At 43.6% G+C, this 22,923-nt stretch overlaps 1 protein-coding gene across 6 annotated transcripts in view; it reads left to right on the top strand.

The window, feature by feature from the left end:
- LOC123448440 (transcription initiation factor TFIID subunit 4b-like) overlaps nucleotides 1–2,157 on the top strand; it is a 57,013-nt gene extending 54,856 nt beyond the window's left edge. For 2 of the 6 annotated variants that reach the window (XR_006631769.1, XR_006631768.1), the window contains 2 exons: nucleotides 753–904; nucleotides 1,397–1,484. Coding sequence is in view for 4 of the 6 variants with exons in the window: in XM_045125331.1 (XP_044981266.1) it covers nucleotides 1,397–1,547; nucleotide 1,728 (152 nt within the window). In the remaining 2 variants the exon portion in view is untranslated. Of the gene's footprint in view, nucleotides 1–752; nucleotides 905–1,396 lie in introns of all 6 variants that reach the window. The other 4 variants (XM_045125333.1, XM_045125330.1, XM_045125331.1 and 1 more) reach the window with 3 other exon arrangements.
- Nucleotides 2,158–22,923: the final 20,766 nt, after the last annotated feature.

The raw sequence follows: 22,923 nt of genomic DNA, 5'->3' as shown, positions 1-22,923 counted from the left end.
CCGCAACGCTGCCACCGAGCATAGTCGAGTGCCGCCGCGCCGTCGCCAGGGAGCGCCCGCCCGCGCGAAGCTTCCATGAGCGAGGAGAGAAAGGGCCCCGCCGCCGCCAGCACCCACCGGACTTTGCCCGGCGGCGCGGAGAGGCGGCGGCGAGGGGAGGGAGGAAAGGGAGAGGGACGCGCTCCGGCGTCTAGGGTTATCCCCTCGGTCGCTCGCGGGAGCGACGCGAGGGGACGAGAGTTCAATGCTTGGATTCACATCCATCCCCATTTGATATAAGCACATTGATTGGTTGACACGATGGAAGGCACAACCAGGGCGATGCGGAGGGACAACTCCTAAGCAATCAACTTCGAGATGCTGTGGACTATACTTATTGGCCAGAATTCCTTGCTCCATGACATGTTGGGGCGAGGCAGCAGGTTTGTTTGCCATGGAACGAATGGGAGTGGAAGGATCGGGCAGCTGGGGCCCAAACTGCAAGAGACTACTGTAGACCTACTACTGGCTGGAACGTGATAGAGGTGTGCTGACATGGCCGTATTGGAAGGAGTGCCTGCATCTTGTTTTCGCCTCTCCAATGTGCAGCAACCTGGGAGAGCTCATTACTCTTAAGCATGACGTGGACAGTTACCAGAAAAAAATTCTTGGCACTGCTATGTTGTTCAGGGAGGCTCACATTGCTGCAACTAGCACATTATTTAATGGCAGGATTGGTAGATCACATCGATGTTGAATTTTGGTATCCGCAGGACCTGCATTTGTCTATGAGTATGGCGAGGGCATATGAGGAGGCACCTAATACCAGGAGCTGCCACTGAAGCACAAACCAATGATGAGCTGCAATGCAAGGACCAGGACCATAAACCAAAGGACGTATGAGTAGTACTCCTAATTGTGAAGGGTATGGTTTTGTTGAGGAATCCTACTGTTCAGTTGAGATGTGGGTTTAGACTGCCACAACCTATGTTTGAGTATATATATTAAACTTGTTGGTTGTCTGTTTCTTGTACATAGAAACGATGCCTATTCTGTCCTAGCTGTTCTCATTAGAAAAATTATTCTTGTTAAATTAGGAAGAATTTTAAGAGTGTCTTCTCGGATTGATTAGTTGAACATTTTTGGTGATTTTCTCTGTAAAAGAAATAGAAAAGCAATCCCAATCTCTTTCAAAGGGAACCAACAAATCAGTCGCTTTAAGATCAAGCAACAGATCAGTTAATTATCCTCAAAAATGGGTATAGGAATAAACCAGCCTCTGGGAGTTGAATAAAGGAAATAAATATTCCATGACTAGGCCTAACTGAGAGTATCTGCCATGCCTACACTTTTTACCTTTTTTTTTTTGAAAGAGAATAGAAATTTTAACAATGAGTATGTTGTGTTTTTTCATTAGGTGGCGTTAGAAGGTCAGCACACATGAAAGTGGTGCGTAGCATCACGGTGAAGGATGTGGTTGCGGCACTTGAGAGAGAGCATCAGATGTCAAAATCATCTTTGCTATTCCGGTTACACGGGAGACAGCCGACAGAACCAGCTGCGAAATAGTAATTGCCCAAATTGCAGTGTTCAATTTTGTTATTGTTGCCTGTTAATGTGTTCTCTTAGCCAACTGGAGATGCATCTTCTCTGGGAGTAGAATGGCTGATATGGGAGTTCCATTTGTCAAGCAATAATCAATTTTGCAGGCATTTAGAAACAATAGCTCACCAACAAAATTTTCACAGGATCAATATGCAGGCGGGCTTGTGCTTGTTTCTTCTTCTGGTCTGTATAATCTTGTCCTACTCTTCAGTGTCAGGTAACTTTGGATACCATGCATGTTCCTGCCAAATAAAAAAAAAGGAATTCCCCATGCTTGCTGGTGGTATAGAAAGTGGTTTTCTCGGCAGAAACTCAATTTGGCTGCCGAGCTTACCGACTTGACCTATTGAGATTTGCGTCATGGACTGTATTCCATCGGGAACGACTAGTTGGGGGTTACCCCCTGGCTGGGGGACCCCGTGGACACTTTCTTGGGCGTGGTGTAGACACATGTCTGAACATTGGGTGCTTTCCGCACCTAGAAGGTTTTTTCTTTTTTACTTTTTGTAAATGATAGCCCGTGTGGCATGAGACAACATGATTCACACGTCTTCATAAATATTCATCCTACCACATGATTCACCTAGCAGATTTTTTTGAGTTTTTAAACTTAAAAATGTAATATCTTTTAAATAAAATTCAGTTTAAAAAAAATCTGTTTTCATCATTAATTCCGTTCCGACTAGATTTTTAAAACTAGATCCCGTATTGATATGTTTCAATGTTTTTTTTTAGGGTCAAAAAATATCATGATGTTTACACTAAAATTATCAATGTTTAAAATAAAGTTATCACGACGTGCTTTATCTAATTTTTCTTCTAGATTTAGTAATTAATCATGATAAATTTAATTTATGGGTCATGATAGTTTTTGGTAATTCGTCGTCGCAAATTGAGTTTATAGATGATGGCAATTTTAGTATTTTTATCCTGATAATATTAATACTTTAAACATGAAAAATATTTTTTATAAATTATCAATACATTGGAGACGTATCAATGAGCAACGCTTTCATGAGCTCCCATTTATAGGGAGAAGGCGGGGGAAGGCTCTTTACTATTCCGAGAAGTGACTGCATGCTCCCTAGAGCACCACCATAGCGGCTGCCCATCTCCACCAATACCATGCCATGCATACGACACACGTCATAAAGAAAACAGTAACGAACATGATGTCGAGCAAGGAAGTTGGACTAGGGTCCTGTTTGGATACTCTAACCGGGTTAGAGGTTAGAGTTAGATTCTAACCCTTAACTAACCCTGAACTAACTCTAACCCAAGAGGTGTTTGGATGAGAGGGTTAGATTGACAATAAATGTTCTTTCTCAATCATTTGGTTCTTTTGTCCATATTCACTGCCGGATTTGGTGTGGCCGGCAGGGCGCGGCGGGGCGGTCCGGGGGCGGGGCGGGCCGCGGCAGGGCGCAGCGGCCGGCGGCTGGAATGGTGAGGAGGGAGGGCGACGGGAGGGACGGGGGGTTGGTGGGATCTGGTGCGGGCTGGATGCAGTAGCAAGTGATTTTTTTTCTTTTTTTTTGTCCCCACCTAACTCTAACCCAAAAAAGCACCTCTTGGGTGGGTTAGATGCATCTAACCAAATCTAACCCTACCTGTTTGGATTTTTGAGGGTTAGATAGCTCAACTCTAACCCAATCTAACTCTAACCCTAGGATCCAAACAGGGCCTAGGATCAGTAGTGCCCTTGCAAATTCTCGTCATTTATTTTTACAAGGGTGGAATACGCGCATGCTGCCTCTCCTCGTTTGGCGTGCCCGTGTTTCCCAGATGCCTTTTGCGGATGCCGTTTCGCTCAACCACTCCCACGACTCGCATTCAATGCGCATCATGGGAAAACAGTGAAAAACCATCATGACGACTGTAGTAAAAATTGGCGACGTATCTATGCACTATTTTTTGGGCCTAGCCCAATAGCGTCACGGACTTCGGTATGGCCCAGGCCCAGGGGTTAGTGTTAGTGTACTAAAAACGGTTCCCTTAGTGCCCTTACTTGTGCACAGACGACAATGGCCTCCAGCCTAGCAAGTCTTGCCGAGAGACAATACAACCAACACGATGCCAAGCATCAAGGCGAAGCCATCGGCAAGCCACCTTGCTTGTGAGGAAGACCCGACAGCCACCATGCCCGGCAAGACTCCACTACCACTCCACCACTCCATCTCATCGGGCTAATTGTCAACATCACCAAGGTGTTGAGCAGACATGCGGTTAGATGAGCCTTGTCAGGGATGCGTGGCGGCTCAAGGAATTTGCAATAGCTTTAATGACACCCGTACCATGGTGTGGCAAGAAAATTAGAGGTAGCTGGACGAACGACATAGAAAGATAGACGATCCTTGCTAGAAGACATCACCAGCATGACACCTCACGGCGCATTTAATGCACCTGTCCTAATCCGTCAGGGTTTGATATTTACCATTGTAGCTCCTGTCAGTAGTTTTGGCAGCTATTGGATCCACTATTAACTCCATGTAAAGACCATTTTAGCCACTGTGGTAACCCCCTTGGCCTATTAAAGGAGTTCCATGGCTAACTTTATAAAGGTCGGCACCTTGTCCCTTTGCACGCATAGCTGCACTCCTCGGACATTCTTGCCAGGCTGTCGCGCTCCTGTACTTGGACTAATATAATCCACAAAACATAGATCGCACGGTTTTACGCTCCCGAACGGCCCGAACCTATCTAACCCTGAGATCGTACGAGGATAGTGATGCTCTTTGTGCTCATGTCACCCGACCATGGAACCTGCAAAAGGGACCTCCTAGGTCCCATAGGTAGTCGTGCCCTGACAATCTCCATCAATGGCTATTTAATAGTGCATTCACTCCACACACATCTCCATAGATGGTTATTTAATAGTGCACTCACAACACACATATCTTCATCATTGGTTATTTAACAATGCAGTCACACCATACACATCTTCATAAATGGCTATTTAATAGTGCACCCTTGCTGATTGTGTCACTGAATGCTGGTGGTGAGCTCGTCTTGGACCAGTTCCTACTTACTGGATCATAGAGCTCACACCCTTCTCCTGGCAACACTATTCTCTTCCTTGTGCTTCATTCCAAACCCGTTGATCATCAGGAATGTCATGACAATACCATCCCTATTGAGTGTGCATCATGTACCCATGTTGGTGCCCCCAAGTGTTGTCGATGGATAGCATGTGACTCCTAAAAAGTGTAGAAGTTCATGGCGGACAAACATATTGTGTAAGTGACCCGCACGACTAAACTACTTGCCATAGCCGGCCCGTCGTATCCACAGTTTGACCACACGATGACTGGAAGACTCTCATGGAGTGTGATCTTCATGCCAACGAGTTGTGGGATGCAGTCGATCTAGGAGTTGACGCTTTCAAGAAGGAGGGAGTCGAGCACAGGAAGGATTGGCAGGCAATGCCGACGATTTATTCGGTGACGCCGATGGATGTCCGCCAACACCTAATATCCAAAGAAACGACGAAAGAGGCATGGGATACCTTGGAGCTCACATTTGAGGGACACACCCACGTCCAACAAGCCAATCCCCAACTCTCTCAAGGAACTATGAGACATTGGTCATGGGCGACAATGAGTCCGTGGACATGTTCGCTTCATTGGTAGCTACTCCCGTCAATCGGATCCGCGCACTTGGGGAATACCTCACGAAGGCCTGAGTTGCCCTTCGGTTCTTGTGTGCGACTCCTCTCCGGTACGTGCAAATTGTCACAACGAACGAGAAATGCGTCAATCTCACAACCCTCTCCATTGATGATCTCGTCGGATGCTACAAGGCTCATGAAGAGTGTCCGCAGTACAGTCTGGGAGATGGGAGGAACAATGAGGATGGCATGCTCACGCGGGCTCAATGGCAGGTTCTGAACTCAAGGAGAGAAGGTGAGGTCTCTAGCAGTTACACCCGCCAAATCATACTGCAAACAAACAAAGTCAGAAAAATGCGAGCGATGTCCCTCCGAAGAAGAAGAAAGTTCGACAAGCGCAAGATCAAGTATCACAACGGTGGCATCATGTGGCACTTCAAATTAGAGTGCAAGAATCCCCTGAAGGAGAAGGCGCTCATGGCCCAGCTAGAATACGAAGGTGACATGATTTTGATGTGTGAACTCGTGGATGAGGAAGATCCAATTCTTGAAGTGTCGGCTAAATAAATTGTCACGCTGTAACACCCAAGATGCGGTCCCATCCTTATTTTGGCTCGAGGGCCTCAATAGGGATAGAAGCGCATCTCGTTGTTTCGCAAGAATGGATATCGTTACAATTACATGTAAAGATGAGATGAGTATATGGAATTGGCTTACACTCGGTGATAACCCACAAGTGTAGCAGATCGTTTGTAACCTTTTTCGATAAGTAAGTGTGTCGAACTCATCGAGGAGCTAAAGGTAGAATTAATATTCTCTCAGGTTCTATTGACCATCGATACAACTCTACGCACGCTAACACTTACTTACCTAGAACAAGTATGAAACTACTTTGTGGGAAGGAAACTAGAAGTAGTTAGTAGGTATAATAGATAGGTTTGCAAGGTAATAAAGAACGTGGAAATAAAATTTAGGTAGTGTTTTAATAAATATTATTTTAGTTAGTTCTTTAGCAGAAAACTTTTTTGTGTAAGCAAGAGAAAGATTGTCCATAGGCAATTGAATATAACATGATAGATACTTGTCATATGCAATGAGGGAGAGGCATACACTAACACACTTTCCGTACTTGGATCATATGCAATTATGATTGGACCTCTAGAAAGCATCCACAACTACTATAATTCATTGCGGTAAACCCAACCATAGCATTAAACATCAAGTCCTTTTTACTCCCATACGCAAACAATTCCCTTACTCGGTTGTAAGCTTCTATCACTGTAGCCACCCACTATAAGCGAATCATGAACATATTGCATACCATCTAGCGTGAATCCTTCACGTGCGTGCCTCACGGAAGGCACCTTAGGATAGCACCATACCAACATACAACTCACACCAATAGCATCATACCACAATTAACCCGTAGGAGAAAACAAATCTACTCAAACATCATACGATAGCCACACATCATTGGGTAATAATATATAGCATTAAGCACCATGTTTAAGTAGAGATTACATCGGGGAGAACAGGGTTTACAACACTTCATAGAGGGGTAGAGAGTTGGTGGTGACGGCGACAAAGTTGTTGTAGATCGCCTTCATGGTGGTTGCCCCTGCGGCGTTTTGGCGTCACTGGAAGAGAGGGGAGAGAGCCCCCTCCTTCTTATTCTTCCTTGGCCTCCTACCTAGGTGAGAGGAGGGATTCCCCTCTCGTCCACGGCCACCATGGCTCCCGGAGGGCAGCAGCCCCTCCGAGATTGGATCTCTCTATGTATGTCTCTCCTGTTTTCGCCCTTCACCGTTTCTCAAATATCTAGAGATCTATACCTCTTATCGGGCTGAAATTTTGAGCGAATTTTATCGCAAAAATATCAACCTTGTGGTCAATGTAGAGATCCAACTAATTTAAGGGGTGGCCACAAGTAATCAGGGAGCAGCCACCCCCGGCTGCTCCCTGTTGCCTTGTGGGCCCCTCGGGCATCGTGTAGCATTGATTCTTCTTACCAAAATTCACATATATTTCAACCAGAAATCTCCGTATTTTTTTATCGAGTTTGGACATTTTTTGATATGGTATCTCCACGAAACAAAAAACACACAAAAAAAGGAACTGTCACTGGGCACTCGATAAGTAAGTTAGTCCCAAAAATAATATAAAATGTTACAAAAAGTATATGGAAGTTATAGATCATTGGCATGAAACAATAAAAAATTATGGATATGACGGAGACATATCAGTATTCCCAAGCTTAATTCTTGTTCGTCCTAGAGTAGCTAAATGATAAAAAGATAATTTTTGATGTGGAATCCTACCTAACATTGTCTTGAACAAATGTCTAATCATGGAATGAATATTCAGATACAAGTGATTCAAGGCAATAGTCTATTATTTTACAAAAAATATCCATGCTCAGGTTTACTAGCAAACAATTATGTCCTTTCAAAATAACGATGCTACAGAACACTATCCCTACGAAATCATATAGCCTATCATGCTTGGCCTTCCTAGCATAAATTATAAATCATGAGCACCCCGGTGTCAAACCAAGCAATTGGATCTTACTTTTTAATGTGCTTCTGCTTTTTATTAATCACCCAATACATGAGCGTGAACCATGGATATAGCATAAAGGTGAAATATAATATGGTGGTAGGTTTCAAAAGGGTAAAAGTGAAGAAAAAAGTCACTCATCAACTATGCGTATCAACGGGCTATGGAGATGCCCATCAATACATATCAATGCGAGGAGTAGGGATTGCCATGCAATGGATGCACTAGAGCTATAAGTGTATGAAAGCTCAACTGAAGCTAAGTGGGTATGCATCCAACTTGCGTGCTCATGAATACCTCGGGCATTTGAGGAAGCCCGTCATCGGAATATACAAGCCAAGTTCTATAATGAAAAAAAAATCCTGCTAGCATATGGGAGTGATAAACAAGAAACTCTCTATATGAAGACATGGTGCCACTTTGAGGCACAAGTGTGTTAAAGGATAGTAGAATAGTCCCTTCTCTGTTTTTCTCTCATTTATTTGTTTATTTTTTTCATGGTGTGCTCTTCTTTTTTTGCCTCCCCCATCTATTTGTGTTTTTTTTGGTGGGGTCATTTGGCCTCCCTCATTTTTTATTTTTTGTCCGGAGTCTCATCCCGACGTGTGGGGGAATCATAAGCTCCATCATCCTTTCCTTAGTGGGACAATGCTCTATAATGATGATCATCACACTTTTATTTACTTGCAACTCGATATGAAAACCTATGAAACAATATGACTCAATATGAATGCCTTTGGGAGTGTATTAGGATGTGCGATGATCTAGCATAGCAAAGATATCAAAAAACAGTCAAACCATGGAAATATCATGCTAGCTATCTTACTATCATGCAAAGCATTATGACAATGAATGCTCAAGTCATGTATATGATGCTGATGTAAGTTGCATGGCAATATATCTCGGAATGACTTTGGAAATGCCATGATAGGTAGGTATGGTGGCTGTTTTGAGGAAGATATAATGAGGCTTATGTGAATAGGGCGTATCATGTCAAGGGGTTTAGATGCACCGATGAAAGTTGCCCTGATCCTCGAGGTGAGAATGGGCAATGCACAGTACCGAAGAGGCTAGCAAATATGTGGAGGTGAGAGTGCGTATATCCATGGATTCGCATAAGTCATAAAGAACTCATGCACTTATTGCAAGATTTTATTAGCTCTCTCGAAGCAAAGCACTACTCACATGCCCCTAGGGAAGAGGTTGGTAGGAGTTAACCATCACGTGCTCCCGATTATAACAACATAAAGGATTTCAATCAAGGATAAATTATGCTTCAACTTCATCGCATAACTAGAGACTATACGTGCATGCTTCAGGAATCACAAACTTTAACATCAATATTCTTACTATTCCACAATCATCCAGTAGTGAACCCACATATTACTATCTTAATGTCACAAAACTATTGTAGGGAATAAAACATATCATATTCAATAATCTACAAGCTTTATGTAGGATTTTATGACTAACCATGTAAATCATGAATTCCCGTTGACTCTCTAAATAGGTATAAGTGAAGCATGAGATTTTAATTCTTTCTACAAAAGACAATGCTCTAATACATACAAGTGACGCAAAAGAGCATTCTACAAATATTTGTTTTCTATATGTGGAGAAACATGCATCCAACTTCAAATGATATAAGTGAAGCACATGAAGCATTCTATAAGTCAACCATGGACTTTCCCATACTAGCATGGTGCGTTTATAAAAGGAAAATAAAGAGCACACAACGCTCCAAGAATTTGCGCATATCATGTGAACAAAACAAAAGCCGAGACATACCGATAACCGTTGAAGAAGAAAGACGAGTTGCTTTCCGAGGAATCCCCAAACTTAGACGCTTGAGTCTCCTTGAATATTTACTTGGGATGCCTTGGGCATCCACAGTCTTGAACTCTTGTCTCTACTTATTCTTCACGTGGCGGTACCTCCTCAATCTTCGAACACTTCATCCACACAAAACTTAACACAACTTTCATTAGAGAGGTTAGTTCATATAACATCAAATCTCATCATGTCCTGCCATAAAATTATTGTATTATTATAATCCAACATTACCCACTGTATTATATCACAATTCTATGCTTCCCAAGTGAAAGGATCGAAATGGTTGACTAGAGGGGGGGGGGGTGAATAGGCAACCAGACCTTTACAACAAGGTTGGGGCTCTCTCCACAACTTAATTCGAGGCTCCCTACAAAACCATGGAGCTTCACCACAATGGAATGTGGATCCAAGCTGACCTCTTCCGTCTAGGGTGCTCAAACACCCAAGAGTAACAAAATCCACAGAAGAACTTGGGGGGAATCAATTTTCCTTTGGTGGAAGTGTAGATCCAGGTCACCTCCAATCCCTAGAAATACAACAATTTTGGATGGCTAGGGAGAGAGATCGGGCAAGAAAGTTTGAGTGCATCAATGGAGGAGAGAGAAAGAGAGGTAAGAGATAAGGGGGAGGAATAAGAACACCCCCTTATATGGGCCCACTAGTTTTCTAACCGTTACAGAAAAATTGCATTGGGCGGTACAACCGGTTGCTGGGCCGGTATAACCGGTGTTCCTATTTTAGCGGAACAGCCGGTCAACCACTGCCCTACAACCGGGCCAAAACAGGAAGTTGGCCCAGGGGTGTCACCAGCCATGGCTGCTGGATGTGGCAAAGTCCCAAGCTGTACAACCGCTTGGAACACCGGTAGTACCAGCTATATTTAATATAGCGGTACAATCGGGCCACCACCACCCAACAACCGAAGTGAAACAAAACCTTGTCCCGTGGTGACCCGGTGCACGACCGGTACAACCGCCCAGCAACTAAGCGGTACAACCGCCCATAGCACCGGTACAACCGGTTAGCAACTAAGCGGTACAACCGCCCATAACACGATGGGTGCAACAGATTTAGAGAAGAATTGATTCAGCCATAGCCTTCCATTGTGGATTCCCTCTTAATAGTACGGGATCCCTACGACCCAAAAAATAAACACGTAGGGAACATGTCTTCGATCTTTTCCGTGTGGAGGGAATGCGTAACCGTCTTGTGTCCTAACAAATAATACATGCATACTTGACACCCGGTTAGATAACAAAGTGAGTTGTCATCATCACCAAAATACTTAAGCAGGAGAATGCCCTTACAATCTCCCCCTTTTTGGTGGATGATGACAACAACATGGTTTGCATCGATGATCTCTTAAGTAGCAGCGGAGCTCCCCCACACTGAGTGCCGCAGATGAGACAAAGCCCGGATTGGAGCTCCCCCTTGGTGTTAGAGACCATCCACAAGGTACATACATAAATTTAACATTGAGGAGCATATGTACGAGATAACGAGTAGATCTTGAAATGATACGGGAAAATAAAAAAAACATGGTCTCCATAAAAACAACGTAAATAGTCTCCACACAATAGATTCAAGACCAACTAACAAGCAAATAAGAGTTCAAATTTGAAAAATAACACAAAAGATACGAAATGACTGCAAAGCCCCCATGCAAATCTTGTCAAGTTATAGCTCTCACCCTCGTTGGCATCAGGACACGAAAAAGGAAAAGAGCAATTATTGCTCCCCGATGCTTAGTAAAGTTCATCAGATCCGTCAGACTCCTCGGAATCATCATCATCATCACCACTAGCAGACTCCTCATCAGCACCATCATCACCATTAGACCCCTCCGGAGCAGCAATATCAGTGGAGGTAGCAGGCTGGCCCGAGACCTCATCATCTGTTCAAGAGCTATGATCATAGATCCACTTCTCCTCAAGGTTGATGGACTTCTCTGAACCACTGGCAGCATCAAGCTTGAGAGCCCTCATAATCTGAATCGGTCGGCGCCAAGCAAGCTTCTCGTTGACATGGCTTCATATAGCTTCTAGTGAACATGAGCTTGGAGGCAAAAGGTCTTATTCAACTTATCTGTTAACTTGGATACCCAAGAGGGCTTGACAGCCGTAGGAAGCTCAAAGTCACTGTCACTAGAAGTAGCAAAGACATCCTCAGGAGCATAATCGGGGAAGCAAGGAGCAACATGCTTCTTCTTCCAGAGTTGCTTGACCTCATGCTCAGTAAGATTCTCACGAGAAGAGAGAGGCTCGCCAGGCCTTTGGACTGCCCACATAGAGTTGAGGAAGCACATAACGAACGAAGCATACTTGGGGACCAATTTGTAGTGAACTGTGGAGTAGAGATCCTCCCATAACCATTTTGAAGCATCAAATGTGGCCCCAGTGCCAGCCATCTCCTTCACAGCAACAAGCATATCAACAAAATAACCATGAATCTCATCTTAATTGCCCACCTTTTGAGAAGAGTATCACTAATTATTCATAGCAAGAATTGATACAATGCAGACACATGGAATCACCAAGAAAGGGCAAGGAAAAATACACATCCAAGATCCATACAATTACCACCCTTGCCGCAATCCATTGCTGGAGATTATAGAGCACCATTGCCCGAATGGGCTTTGTGAGTCGATGGAGAGGCCCGCCGCCGGCGAAGCCGTATTCTCTGTGCAACGTCGACTGGGGACATTCTGGAAAACACGGTGCAGAATATCATATACTGGCAGCAAGTCCTTGGAGGAGCCAGCAATCCCACGCCCTGTAATGTATAAGGGAGCAAGCTTCATGTTATCCATTGGATGAGGCCGATCATGAGGATGAATGCCGCCATCCCTAGTGAGACCTGTATCATCATACCCCAGAGCATTGCAGAAGGCATGCCACGGGACCTCGAAGAGTTCGTCACGACACATGAATGTAAGGGTGCGAGCGTCATCAGTGCCAAAATGAACCGTGGCATAGAACTGGTGAATGAGTTGCACATCAAAGGGACAATTGAGTGTCATGAGGTTGAGTAGGTCAAATTCCTGACACACAGTATAAGCTTATCCAAAGTAGTCCATGTCATTCTTCGAGTGCTCAATGTCAATAGTCCACTGCTTGGTAAACTTCTTCTTGTGATAGTCATAGAGCTCATGCACAATGCGCATTTGAAGCGCATTCCAGAACTGAGGGGTGGTCCAGGAGGGCACAACGGGCACCCCATATGGATTCTGAAAGCGAACCTGCTCCCAATCAGCTTGCTTCCATTTGTGAATCGGCTTGGTAGATTTCTGCTTTGCTGCCAAGGATTTTGCACGACGAGAGGGATTGGTAGGTATCACCACTTCCTTGTGCTCAGAGTCATCTACGAGCCTACACATGCAAGCATGCTTCTTGGTGTTCTTCCGAGGAGCAGAGCAAGAACCAGAGCCTTCTGTAGACACACACACACACACCAGGAAACACACACAAAGAAACCCAAAAAAGATGAGAGGATTGTACGCGAAAGCAAGAATATATTAGGTATGCAAAGAAAAACCAAGAAGCGGTGGCATTGGACCCAGTTAGGCCGGTTGTACTGGTCACCGGGGCGGTTGTACCACTTATGAAGGCGGTTGTACTGCTGGCTGAGGGAGACCGGTTCATCCAGATCTGACACAAATGCGAGTGATTCTAGGTTCTAATAGCATAACTAATAGGAAGTATATAAATGATCTCCTCCTACCGATAGTTTTATCCATCACAAACACGGGAACCTAGCAATGCCCGAAGAAGAAGGAGATCCAATGAGGAGGATCCAAAAACAAGAAGGCAGAAGGGCATTACCGCGTCTATTGGAGGAGATCAGGGAAGGGAGGGCCTCCACGGAGTGAATCCGGAGGGGGGGGGCACCAGATCCGGGGCGCCGGAGGGACACTGGCGTGGTGGAGATGGTGGCAGGCGATGAGGGCACCGAGGGGATAGGTTGGGCACAAAGGGGAAACTGAATACCCCTTCGGCCTGACCCTCCCTTTAAGCGCTGGTTGCCACACCGGTTGTACCGCTCCGAGGAGTGGTTGTACTGGGCCAGTACATCCTAGAGGTGAGCAGTAGAGCCGCTAATTGTCGCCGGTTGTACCGCTGGAGAGGGGGGCAACGGGGATTAGCGGTTGTACCGCTTGAGCCACCGGTTGTACCGCCCTGCCCGAGTCTTCACCACAGAGAAACAAAGCATACAAGGGAATGGAGAGGGTTCGAGGGGTGAGGAGGGCTTGAGACAGAGACCAGGCAAGGGAGTATGGTGGGGAAGTCCCAAGCTGACTGAGAAGAGCCACATAAAGAGGAAGACACACCTTGAGGGATTCCACACCTAAAAACTTCTAAGAGAGACAAAACATGCAACGAAAGCTTGAAGAATGGCAAGGGTAAAGTCCTCACTAAGAGGTGGAGGTGGCCGAGGCCACCTATGTTTGAGTGAACTGGTATGACACCGCGAAGATTTTAACCTTGGGCCCATGACCAAAATTTGTCTTTGTTGCACAAATACCATCTAAAAATGGCGAATGTGAAAGATTTGATTGTTTTATGCATAATAGGAGGAGGGATAGTTCATTGAGAGAATTAGACTCCCCCTAAATTCATGCCTACATCTAAAAACAATATAATGATGAGAGTGGTGGAATGTGCCAGGTTTCAATGTACATTGCTCAAATCAATGATATTTAGCTCATGCCTTAACTCGCGAAACCTTGCTTCATTTAAAGGTTTTGTGAAGATATCTACAAGTTGTTCATAAGTGTTGAGGTAGATGAGGTCAATCTCCCCGCGCTTGATATGCTCCCGGATGAAGTAGTGACGAATACTCATGTGCTTCGTCTTGCAATGTTGAACCGGGTTGTTGGAGATTGAGATGGCACTAATATTATCACAATAAAGAGGCACTTTGTCACATGTGACACCATAATCCTTTAAATTTTTCCTCATCCAGTGAAACTGAGCACAACAACTTGCAGCGGCCACATATTGAGCCTCGGTGGACGAGAGAGAAACACAATTTTGTTTCTTGGAAGACCAACTGACGAGAGAGCGGCCAAGGAATTGGTAGCCTCCGGAGGTTGACTTCCTATCCACATGATCTCCCGCCCAATCCGAGTTCGAATATCCTGAGAGATCAAATGAAGGCCCTTTGGGATACCATAAGCCAAAGTTTGGGGTATGAGCCACATATCAAAAGATTCGCTTGACCGCCACATAGTGGCTTTCCTTAGGTGTGGATTGAAATCGTGCACATATTCCCACACTCAACATAATATCCGGTCTAGATGCACAAAGGTAAAGCAGAGAACCGATCATAGAGCGGTATACCATTTGATCCACAACTTTACCAGTGGGATTGAGATCAAGATAGCAGTTGAGAGGCATTGGAGTGTTGGCCTTGGCAGGTTTGAGATCATCCATCTTGAACCTTTTGAGCATGTCTTGACTGTATTTCGCTTGATTGATGAAGGTGCTTTGACTTCGTTGCTAGACTTCGAATCCAAGAAAAAACTTCAACTCTCCCATCATAGTCATCTCAAACTCTTTAGTCATTAGAGCATCAAATTCTTCATTAAAAGCTTTGTTAGGAGAACTGAAGATAATATCATCAATATATAGTTGGCATATGAACATGTTCCCATTGACCTTCTTAGTAAAAAGAGTGGGGTTGATTTTCCCAACTTCAAATCCACGGTCATGTAACATCTCGGTAAGGTGCTCATACCACACACGTGGGGCTCGTTTAAGGCCATAGAGTGCCTTGTCGAGAACATACACATGATTAGGGAACTTGGGATCCTCGAACCCCGGTGGTTGTTTGACATATAAACCAACTCCTTAAGGGGACCACTAAGAAATGCACTTTTCACATCCATTTGGTATAATTTGAAGTTATGATAATAAGCAAATGCAAGCAACATGCAAATAGATTCAAGGCGAGCAACATGAGCAAAGGTTTCACCGTAGTCGATACCCTCGACTTGGGAGTAGCCTTGTGCTACCAATCTTGCCTTGTTCTGAGTGACGACACTGTTTGCGTCTTGCTTGTTCTTAAAGATTCACTTAGTCCCAATGACATTGTGGTTCTCCGTGGGTCTTGGCTCCAGTCGTGATACTTTGTGGCGCTCGAAGTTGTTGAGTTCTTCATGCATGGCTTCAACCCAGTCCATTTCTTCGAGAGCCTGTTGTACCTTTAGTGGTTCAATGCAAGAAAAAACGCATGATGGGAACTAAAGTTTGATAATTGAGGACGAGTAGTTACCCCTCTGTGTAAGTTGCGGTAGACATTCTCCATCACATGAGAAATATTTTTGAGCGTTTTGGCATTCTTGACATCACATCTTTCTTGAATCTCCTCAGGGGTAAGCTGATAAGCATGTATACGACCTTTGCCGCCTTTTTGAGTTGGCCCATCATCTTGAGCTTGAATTTGTTCATGTGCTTGCTCTTGATATTGAGCTTGGTCTTGAACTTGAGCCTGCTCTTGATCTTGAGCATTCTCAGAGGGGATCAGGATCAAGGACATCAGTTGGTGCAGGACCATCTTGAGGTGGATCTTCTCCTTGATCAGGATTACGGGAATGAGGGCCTTTAGAGTGTTCTTCGAAAACATGTGTCTTGCGTCGGTGATGGTTCCACGTGAGTGGAACATTGTCCTTCTACTTCAGTCATAAGGGGTTCTTCAACGGGCAAGAAGTATCCCAAGCCTGTTCTTCTTATGCTTTGGGGAGGAATTTCATCACCTACATCACAAATACCACTTTGCTCCACTTGGGAACCATTATTCTCGTCAAACTCTATTTAACACTCTCCTCGATGAGTCTAGAGGACTTGTTGAGGACACGGTAAGCGCGAGAGTTTGAAGCATAACCAAAAATATGCCCTCTTGAGCTCTAGGTTCGAATTTGGACAAACGAGCACCTTTCTAAAGAATGAAACTCTTACAGCCAAACACCGAGAAGTACTTGAGGTCGGGCTTGTTTCTGGTTAGAATTTCATATGGAGTCTTGTTCAAAACTTTGCGAAGGTAGAGCCGATTGGATGCATGACATGCAATGTTGATGGCTTCAGCCCAAAAGTTATACGAAGATTTATACCCCGCCATCATGGTTCTTACTGCATCCATCAATGTCCGGTTCTTCCTTTCCGCCACACCATTTTGTTGAGGAGTGTAATGAGCAGAGTATTGATGCTTCATTCCTTGATCACTCAGAAAATCATTTAGGGTGTAGTTCTTGAACTCGGTGCCATTGTCGCTTCTGATCATCAATATCTTTGCATTGTGTTGGTGTTGAGCTTCATTAGGAAAGTCGATGACGGTTTGTTGAGTCTCACTCTTTCTCTTGAAAAAGTATACCCAATTATATCTTGAGTAATCATCCACTATCACCATGCAGTACTTTCTTCCACCAAGGCTATCATAGGATGGAGGACCGAAGAGATCCATGTGGAGGAGTGATACGTTCATTTTGCATCATGCTTTCATGTTCATATTTATCGCTTTATGGGCTGTTATTACACTTCACGGTATAATACTTATGCCTTTTCTCTCTTATTTTGCAAGGTTTACATGAAGAGGGAGGATGCCGACAGTTGGAATTCTGGCCTGAAAAAGGAGCAAGTTTGAGATACCTATTCTACGCAACTCCAAAAGCCGTGAAAATCAACGAGGAATTATTTGGAATTTATAAAAAATAACGGGCCGAAGAAGTACCAGAGGGGAGCCAGCAGGAGGCCACAAGCCTGCTAGGCACGGCCTACCCCCCTGGCCGCGCCTAAGGGGCTTGTGGGCTCCCTGCCGGCCCTCTGCCCCCCCTCTTTTTCTATAAGAAGGGTTTCGTTCCGAAAAAAATCAGGAGGAGGCTTTTGGGAGGAATCGCCGCCGCCACGAGGCGGAACTTGAGCAGAACCAATCTAGAGCTCCGACAGGGTCGTCCTGCCGGGGAAACTTCCCTCCCAGAGGGGGAAATCGTCGCCATCGTCTTCACCAACACTCCTCTCATGGAGGGGAGTCATCACCATCAACATCTTCATCAGCACCATCTCATATCCAAACCCTAGTTCATAACTTGTAACCAGTCTCCGTCTCGCGACTCCGATTGGTACCTGTAAGGTTGCTAGTAGTGTTAGTTACTCTTTGTAGTTGATGCTAGTTGGATTACTTGGTGGAAGATTATATGTTCAGATCTTTTATGCTACTCATTACATCTCTGGTCATGAATATGATTATGCTTTGTGAGTAGTCATTTTTTTCCTGAGGACATGGGATAAGTCATGCTATAAGTAGTCATGTGAATTTGCTATTCGTTCGATATTTTGATGTGTTGTATGTTGTTTTTCCTCTAGTGGTGTTATGTGAACGTCGACTACATAACACTTCAACATTATTTGGCCCTAGAGGAAGGCATTGGGAAGTAGTAAGTAGATGATGGGTTGCTAGAGTGACAGAAGCTTAAACCCTAGTTTTTGCGTTGCTTCGTAAGGGGCTGATTTGGATCCACTAGTTTAATGCTATGGTTAGACTTTGTCTTAATTATTCTTCCGTAGTTGCGGATGCTTGTGAGAGGGGTTAATCATAAGTGGGATGCTTGTCCAAGTAAGGGCAGTACCCAAGCGCCGGTCCACCCACATATCAAACTATCAAAGTAGCGAACGCGAATCATATGAGCATGATGAAAACTAGGTTGACAGAATTTCCCATGTGTCCTCGGGGGCACTTTACCTCCTATAAGAGTTTGTCCAGGCTTGTCCCTTGCTACAAAAGGGATTGGACCACTTTGCTGCACCGTTGTTGCTACTTATTACTTGCTACTTGCTACGAATCTTCTTGTCACACAACTACTTGTTACCGATAATTTGAGTGCTTGCAGAGATTACCTTGCTGAAAAACACTTGTCAGATCCTTCTGCTCCTCGTTGGGTTCGACACTCTTACTTATCGAAAGGACTACGATAGAGCCCCTATACTTGTGGGTCATCAAGACTCTTTTCTGGCATCGTTGCCGGGGAGTGAAGCGCCTTTGGTAAGTGGAATTTGGTAAGGAAACATTTATATAGTATGCTGAAATTTATTGTCACTTGTCACTATGGAAACTAATGCTTTGAGGAGCTTGTTCGGGGTATCTTCACCTTGAACAGAAGCACAAGGAGTTGGTCCTCAACCTGGTGCACCTACTTAAAATATTTGCTATGAATTTCCTTCGGGTATGTTTGAGAAACTGTTGGCTAATCCTTTTACAGGAGATGGAACATCACATCCCGACTTGCATGTAATCTATGTAGATGAAGTTTGTGGTTTATTTAAGCTTGCAGGTTTGCCCGAGGATTAGGTCAAGAATAAGGTATTTCCCTTATCTTTGAGGGATAAGGCGTTGACATGGTATAGGTTATGTGATGATACTGGATCATGGAACTACAACTGGTTGAAATTGGAATTTCATCAAAAGTTTTATCCTATGCATCTAGTACATCGTGATCGGAATTATATTTATAATTTTTGGCCTCGTGACAGATAAAGCATCTCTCAAGCTTGGGGGAGGCTTAAATCAATGTTATATTCATGCCCCAACCATGAGCTCTCGAGAGAAATTATCATTCAAAACTTCTATGCTCGGCTTTCTCATGATGATCGCACCATGCTTGACACTTTTTGTACCGGTTCTTTTATGAAGAGAGATATTGACTTCAAATGGAATTTATTGGAAAGAATTAAACGCAACTCTGAAGATTGGGAGCTTGATGAAGGTAAGGAGTCAGGTATGAATTTCAAGTTTGATTGCGTTAAATCCTTTGTTGAAACAAATACTTTTTGTGATTTTAGCGCTAAGTATGGACTTGACTCTGAGATAGTAGCTTCATTGTGTGAATCATTTTCTGCTCATATCAATCTCCCTAAAGAGAAGTGGTTTAAATATCATCCTCCCTTAGAAGTCAATGCCTATAATGATCCTATTCTTCCCAGTGCTTACATTGAGAAACCACCTTTCCGTGTTAGGATAAAGGATCATTCTACAGCTTCAACTTTGATGCTTAGAGGCTACATTAGAACACCAACACCCCGTGAGAAAATTAGAGTTGAACCTAGCATTGCTATTATCAAAGATCTCCTGTCCGACAATGTTGATGGCCATGATATTCACTTCTGTGAAGATGCTGCTAGAATTGCGAAACCACATGGTTGAGACAAACATAGGCCTGTTGTTGGCACGCCTATTGTTTCTATTAAGATAGGTGATCATTGTTATCATGGTCTATGTGATGTGGGTGCTAGTGTTAGTGCAATACTTCGATCCTTATATGATGAAATCAAAGACGAGATTGCACCTGTCGAGATAGAACCCATTGATGTCACTATTCAGCTTGCCAATAGAGATACTATCTGCCCTTTGGGAATTGCTAGAGATGTTGAAGTCTTGTGTGGTAAAACAAAGTATCCTGCTGATTTCCTCATTCTTGCTACCACGCAAGATAGCTTTTGTCCCATCATATTTGGCAGACCTTTCCTCAATACTGTCAATGCTCATATTTACTGTGAGAAGCAAACTGCCACTGTTGGCTTTGAAGGCGTGTCACATGAGTTCAGTTTCTCCAAGTTTGGTAGACAACCTCATGAAAAAGAGTTGCCTAGTAAGGATGAAATTATTGCCCTAGCTTCTATTGCCGTGCCTACTACCGATCCTTTAGAGAAATACTTGCTTGAGCATGAAAATGAGATGCATATGGATGAAAGGGATGAGATAGATAGAGTTATCTTTGAACAATATCCTATCCTTCAGAATAATTTGCCTATTGAACTGCTTGGAGAACCACCCCCACCAAAGGGTGATCCTGTGTTCGAGCTTAAACAGTTGCCTGATACTCTTAAGTATGCTTATCTCAATGAAAAAGAGATATATCCTGTTATTATAAGTGCTAGCCTCTCACAGCATGAAGAAAAGAAGTTACTAAAAACTCTGAGGAAGCACCGTGCTGCTATTGGATATACTCTTGATGATCTTAAGGGCATTAGTCCCACTCTATGCCAGCACAAGATTAAAACCGATCCTGATTCCAAACCAGTTGCCGATCATCAACCGAGATTAAATCCTAAGATGAAACAGGTAGTGAGAAAAGAAATACTAAAGCTCCTGGAAGCAGGTATTATCTATCCTGTTGCTCATAGGGATTGGGTAAGTCCGGTGCATTGCGTCCGTAAGAAGGGAGGTATTACCGTTGTCCCTAATGATCAGGATGAATTGATCCCACAGAGGATTATTACTGGCTATAGGATGGTGATCGATTTTAGGAAATTGAATAAGGACACTAGGAAAGATCATTACCCTTTGCCTTTTATTGACCAAATGCTAGAAAGCCTGTCTAAATACAAACACTTCTGCTTTCTAGATGGTTATTCTGGTTTCTCCCAAATACCTGTTGCACAATCTGATCAGGAGAAAACCACTTTCACCTGCCCTTTCGGTAGCTTTGCTTACATACGTATGCCTTTTGGATTATGTAATGCACCTGCTACCTTTTAAAGATGTATGATGGCTATATTCTCTGACTTTTGTGAAAAGATTGTTGAGGTTTTCATGGATGACTTCTCCGTTTACGGGTCTTCTTTTGATGATTGCCTCAGCAACCTTGATCGAGTCTTGCAGAGATGTAAAGATACCAACCTTGTCTTGAATTGGGAGAAGTGCCACTTTATGGTTAATGAAGGCATCATCTTAGGACATAAAATTTCTGAAAGAGGTATTGAAGTTGATAAGGCTAAGGTTGATGCAATCGAGAAAATGCCATGCCCCACAGATATCAAAGGTACAAGAAGATTCCTTGGTCATGCTGGTTTCTATAGAAGGTTCATTAAAGACTTCTCTAAGATTTCTAGGCCTCTTACCAATCTCTTGCAAAAGGATATTCCTTTTGTTTTTGACGATGATTGTGAGGAAGCCTTCGAAATACTTAAGAAGGCCTTGATAACTTCATCAATTGTTCAACCACCTGCTTGGAACTTACATTTTGAAATCATGTGTGATACTAGTGATTACGCTGTTGGTGATGTTCTAGGACAAAGAGTTGATAAGAAGTTGAATGTTATTCACTATGCTTGTAACACTGTAGACAGTGCCCAAAGAAACTATGCTACTACTGAAAAGGAATTTTTAGCAGTCGTGTTTGCATGTGAAAAGTTCAGATCTTACATAGTTGATTCCAAAGTCACTATTCACACTGATCACGCTGCTATTAAGTACCTCATGGAGAAGAAATACGCCAAACCTAGACTTATCAGATGGGTTCTCTTGCTACAAGAATTTGATTTGTATGTTGTTGATAGAAAGGGTGCCGAGAACCCCGTAGCAGATAACTTATCTAGGTTGGAGAATGTTCTTGATGACCCACAACCTATTGATGATAGCTTTCCTAATGAGCAATTGAATGTCATCAATACTTCACGTAGTGCACCGTGGTATGCTGATTATGCAAATTAAATCGTTGCCAAATATATACCACCTAGTTTCACATACCAGCAAAAGAAGAAATTCTTCTTTGATTTGAGACATTACTTTTGGGATGATCCTCACCTTTTTAAGGAAGGAGTATATGGTGTTATTAGACGTTGTGTACCTGAATATGAACAGGGACATATCCTATAGAAGTGACACTCCGAGGCCTACGGAGGACACCATGCGGGAGATAGAACTTCACACAAGGTATTGCAATCAGGTTTCTATTGGCCCACTCTCTTCAAGGATGCCCGTAAGTTTGTCTTGTCTTGTGACGAATGTCAAATAATAGGTAATATCCGTAAACGTCAGGAAATGCCTATGAATTATTCACTTGTCATTGAACCATTTGATGTTTGGGGCTTTGATTATATGGGACCTTTTCCAAAATCCAACGGGTATACTCATATCCTAGTTGCTGTTGATTACGTCACTAAGTGGGTAGAAGCTATCCCAACTAGTAGTGCTGATCACAACACCTCTATCAGGACTCTTAAAGAAGTTATCTTCCCTAGATTTGGAGTCCCTAGATATCTAATGACCGACGGTGGTTCGCATTTCATTCATGGTGCTTTCCGTAAAACGCTTGCCAAGTATGATGTCAACCATAGAATTGCATCTCCCTATCACCCTCAGTCCAGTGGTCAAGCAGAGCTAAGTAATAGAGAGATTAAACTAATTCTGTAAAAGACTGTCAATAGGTCTAGAAAGAATTGGTCAAAGAAGCTCGATGATGCACTGTGGGCTTATAGAACTGCCTATAAGAATCTCATGGGCATTGTGTCTGTACAAAATGGTTTACGGTAAAGCATGCCATTTACCTCTTGAGCTAGAGCATAAGGCTTATT

This window comes from Hordeum vulgare, chromosome 4H (genome assembly GCF_904849725.1).
Source record: "Hordeum vulgare subsp. vulgare chromosome 4H, MorexV3_pseudomolecules_assembly, whole genome shotgun sequence".
NCBI classification, from domain to species: domain Eukaryota; kingdom Viridiplantae; phylum Streptophyta; class Magnoliopsida; order Poales; family Poaceae; genus Hordeum; species Hordeum vulgare.
Note: the sequence above shows the minus strand (reverse complement) of the source record. Positions and strands in the feature narration are given on the sequence as shown.